This window comes from Pinus tabuliformis, chromosome 5_1 (genome assembly GCF_031772625.1).
Source record: "Pinus tabuliformis cultivar Carrire ecotype Pingquan chromosome 5_1, CPIR1, whole genome shotgun sequence".
Taxonomy (NCBI): domain Eukaryota; kingdom Viridiplantae; phylum Streptophyta; class Pinopsida; order Pinales; family Pinaceae; genus Pinus; species Pinus tabuliformis.
In genome coordinates, this window is record NC_142305.1 from 209079220 (window position 1) to 209083658 (window position 4439).

At 32.4% G+C, this 4439-nt stretch overlaps 1 protein-coding gene across 1 annotated transcript; it reads left to right on the top strand.

Moving 5' to 3' along the window:
* Positions 1-562: 562 nt before the first annotated feature.
* LOC149164117 (VQ motif-containing protein 25-like) lies at positions 563-1350 on the top strand. The gene has a single exon (XM_089430863.1). It carries the CDS (start codon positions 607-609, stop codon positions 1171-1173), a length of 567 nt encoding a protein of 188 aa, XP_089286989.1. The 5' UTR covers positions 563-606; the 3' UTR covers positions 1174-1350.
* Positions 1351-4439: the final 3089 nt, after the last annotated feature.

The window sequence follows — 4439 nt, forward strand, 5'->3', positions numbered from 1 at the left end:
ACACCAAAACCCGTAAATGTAGGTGATTCCTCTGATAAGATATCCCTCCAACACCCCGTCAAAACCACATACTCCGACACCATAAAAAAATTTGTCGTTACACCAAAACCCTTAAATCTAGGTATTCCTTCAACACCCCGTCAAAACAACAGACTCCAATACCATAAAAAAGTTTATCGTTACATCAAAACCATTAGGTCTAAGTGATTCCTCCGTATTCTTCCAACATCCCCGACAAAAACAACCAACTCTAATATCATGAAAAAATTTGTCATTACACCAAAACCTATTCCTCCTCAAACACAACTCAGGTATTGATGAAGAAATTGATCGTTACACCAAAACCTCTGCGTGTAAGTGATTCCTCCCACAATTAATATTAGAATTATCTAGGCCGGGAATTTGACTGCGAACATGCAAATCGGAAGTTACGTAGCTTTGTGGGGTTTGAGTTAGACAATTGTCCACCGCCTCCAAAACTCCGACAACTCATTTCACACTGCAACCGACATGACTTTTGTAACGATTGTAAACTTGCTCAACAAGTACAACCCCCATTATTTGATCTCTGACATGTAAGAAAAGTATATAGGGTTTCGAGGATCTATGAAACGACCAAAGATGGATACGGCTGCGCCCATGTCTAGTTCAAAATCTGCCATTTTGGCTGTCAATACATGTTCTCATGTAATTTCGAAGCCTTATTCTGCTGCCAAAGATGAAGGAAGATCAAGCAAATATTTGCAGCACAAGAATCTCATTGCCCCAGCGATCCGTGTTGTGTATCTTCGTGAACCGGAGATTATCAAAACCGACCCACAAAACTTTCGGTCTCTTGTTCAGAGACTCACAGGGAAGTCAACCCATAAATCAAAAGAGAAGAAAAGGCAGACAAAACCCAAGATTCGACTGCCAGAGGTAGTCTCTACAGAACATGGCACAGAAAATCTTGAAGATACTTTTTATAGCAATGATCGCCCCCCTATCATGGAGAAGAAAGGCACAACTTCTTTGTCTGAGGATTGGTCTGGCTTTTTTAAAGGATTCAACGAGGCAGACATGATTTTACCTACTCTGGTGAATCAGGGATTAATGCATGAAGTTCCTCCGGTTAGTAACAATTCTCCATTTTATAATCTGTTTGATCAAGCTGGGCTTTACAGATGGAGCTAGGCATTGCTAAACTAGATGTGAGGAGGGTTTATCTGCAGAGCTAATAATTTCTTCACCAGAGCTAATAAGATTGACATCAGAGGTTTGATATTATTTTTATATATATTGTTCTTATTCTAATCTCCTAGGATCTGGAATTTCCTAAATGATCTTCTCCATGTTTTTGTGATATTCAGACAATTATTTGATAGCAAATCCCGTCTTTTGCAGTTCAATTTATTTTTTTCTTTATGTTGAAATAACTCATGGTAACTATTAGGTCTCGAACAATTAAGAATCAGTTAGTAATGGCATTACCATCGCCATGATCGGTTCATTCTCATATTTTATTCTCAATTTACCGCTGCACTCATGAGTATCAACTCCAAACCATGTTTAGAGAGAGAGAGCACGGAGAGAATGAAGGTATTGATTGATTGATTTGCGAAATTATATTACTCAGTAAATTTCTCAATTCAAACGATATTTCTATTAACTTAGATAACTTCATGAACTCGTGAAATGCTGTTATTCTACGGATGACTTTGGGAATTATTTTCATTAACTTAGATAGCTGTGGGTTGAGTTCATGAGATTCTGTTTTGAGGTTCAATAGATGGTTACTGGTAGGTTACCATCTTATCTATGTCATTTATATTACCCTTAGATGGTTACTGGTAGGTTACCCTTGCTTTTGTTTACCGTACTTATCTATGTCATTTATATTTGGAATCTACTGCATAATGGTGTTGATGTAACTGTATATATGTTAAGATAAACGAGATTGGAAACAAATTCGATGCATATCCATACCCTAACAATATATATATCACTAAATTTAGCACAAATTCACTAGAAGAACGTTTGTCATTTGTCCAGAAATTCCCAATCTATGATTTTAGAGTGAATGCATATATTTTTTCATTTTTTCTTGATTGGTTCTGGATATATGACACGAAAACATTTCTCTCACAACTTTCCTATTACAGACCCAGCTTCTGCAGAAACAAAGAACATCTCGTATAATATACTGGTCGCTTTGCCAACCATAATTGCTATCCTTATAAGCTTGCTGATAGACCTAGGCTGTTAGTCTGATTTTGTGGCTGAGGTGAAGTTCGACAAGACTCTAGACCAACTAGTTATCATATATATAGAAGTATGCAGATCCTTCCGATATAATAATCAGTGGACTTTAAAAAATGGGATTCCTTTTAATATAGAACTTGGCATTATTATCATGGTTATTTTTTGTTTTTGTTATTATTGCTTATCCCATTATTTTGGGATTTTTTTGGTATCTTGTTTTAATATATATTAATTTCTGGATATATCTTAGAGAAGAGAGATGTTATTAGGAATGATTTGGTTTTTAATTTCGTTGATACCGAAATATAAAAATATCTATTTATCTGTACATTCTGTATGGGGCATGGTCATGATCATTTCAGTGAATGCATAAACATAAAAAAGATACTCTTAATATAATTTATGTACTGATAATTTTGTTAATACAAATTCCAGTGTTTTTTTCCCATCGGAAAAAAAAAACTTTGACATTACACTGATCAACAAAATGTGGTGAGAAAAAATATTTTCGTCATGATAAGCAAAATTTATGCCAAAATGTTATGTAAAAGTACTGCCTTGTTCAATCATTATGTGAAATTGTAGATTTTCTGCGTAATGTATTTTCGTCCAGTAACCACAAAAATATCCAAGACAAATACATCTCTGAGTCTCCCGTTCACTGCAAGGAACCAATACAATGCGGTGCCCCAACGATATATATATATATATATATCTATATATATATATATATATATATATATATATATATATATATATAAATAAAAGATTTCTTATATATATAAAATAATTTTTTTTTTGAGGCTGGCATAATTTAATATAACAGGAGGTGTGATATGTATGAAATTTCAAATTATTTGTGAGATATGTATGAAATTTCAAAATATAAAAATGTTTTTATATGAAGAAAATAATTTATTTCAATTCGATAGGGTTGAAAAGTTAAAATAAAATTAATTTTTTAAATTGAAATGTAATTTATTTATTCAAATTTGATATTTAGTTTGAACACCTATATTTTCACAAAAATTTAGTTCATATATATAGCATTATTTCTTGGAAGATGGGAAACTTGTGAACGGATTTTTCAAAAATATCATGAAATTTCCCTTGGATATTGGTGAAATCAAATGGTCTATTCAACTCACCAACCATATTTTCCATTAAGATTAGTGTTTTGTGGATGTTTTTTTGGAAGGGGATACACGGAAGCGTCATTTTCCAACAATCTAAGAAGCAAGTATCTCATAAGCTTTATATATATATAATATTTGTCTTTGAAATTCGGATAAGACACAAGAATTTGTGGCCTTTCTGAGGTCAAGGGTTTTTTGGCCTTATTTTAGACCTCAAACTCCTAGTTAAGTGCGGAAATACCTCTAGATGCTACACAAAAAATCAACACTCCCTCTTAGCGAGAGAGATATTCTCTTTAGATGCAATAAATTTCCGGTTACGTGAAATTATTTCTCCTCCATAAGAAAAGTTCATGAGATTTCTATGTTGATGCAAGTCTTCACATAAAACCATAGTACACATCATCATAAGCCACTCCAAGTGAAAAACCAAGCCACATAAGCAATGAAACTCATAGATGTACTATGATTGGATTGATTTAGTTGCTTTAAGTCTTAATTATGGACTCTAGGGTTTGTGACAAAACCTTAGCAAGTTGTTAAAGTCTAGAATATATATATATATATATATATATATATATATATATATACGTGTTAGAACTAAGTATCAAATTTGAAGGAATAGGTTACATTTCAATTCGAATGGTTAATTTTATTTTAACTTTTCAACACTGGCAAGCTAAAAAAAAAAAATTCCTCATATGAAAATGGAAAATAATTTGAAATTTCATGCATATCTCACACATTCACACCTCATGCTATATTCAATTATGCAAGCCTCAAAGAACGAAGTCATATTTCCATGTACACTTGAACAAGTACACATAAATCATATTAATTCACCAATATTATAATTTGTAAAGATATCATATGGAAGGAATTTAGTAGAACCATTTACTTAAAGATTATATAGAAGTAACATGAAGGGAATTCAATTGGATCATTTACTTATATTCTATAATGGAATTGTATAAAGGGAATTCAATAAGAATATTTACTCTTTATCTCTTTGATGATATTCCTCAAACATGATGTGAAATTGATCTACAATGTTATTACTTA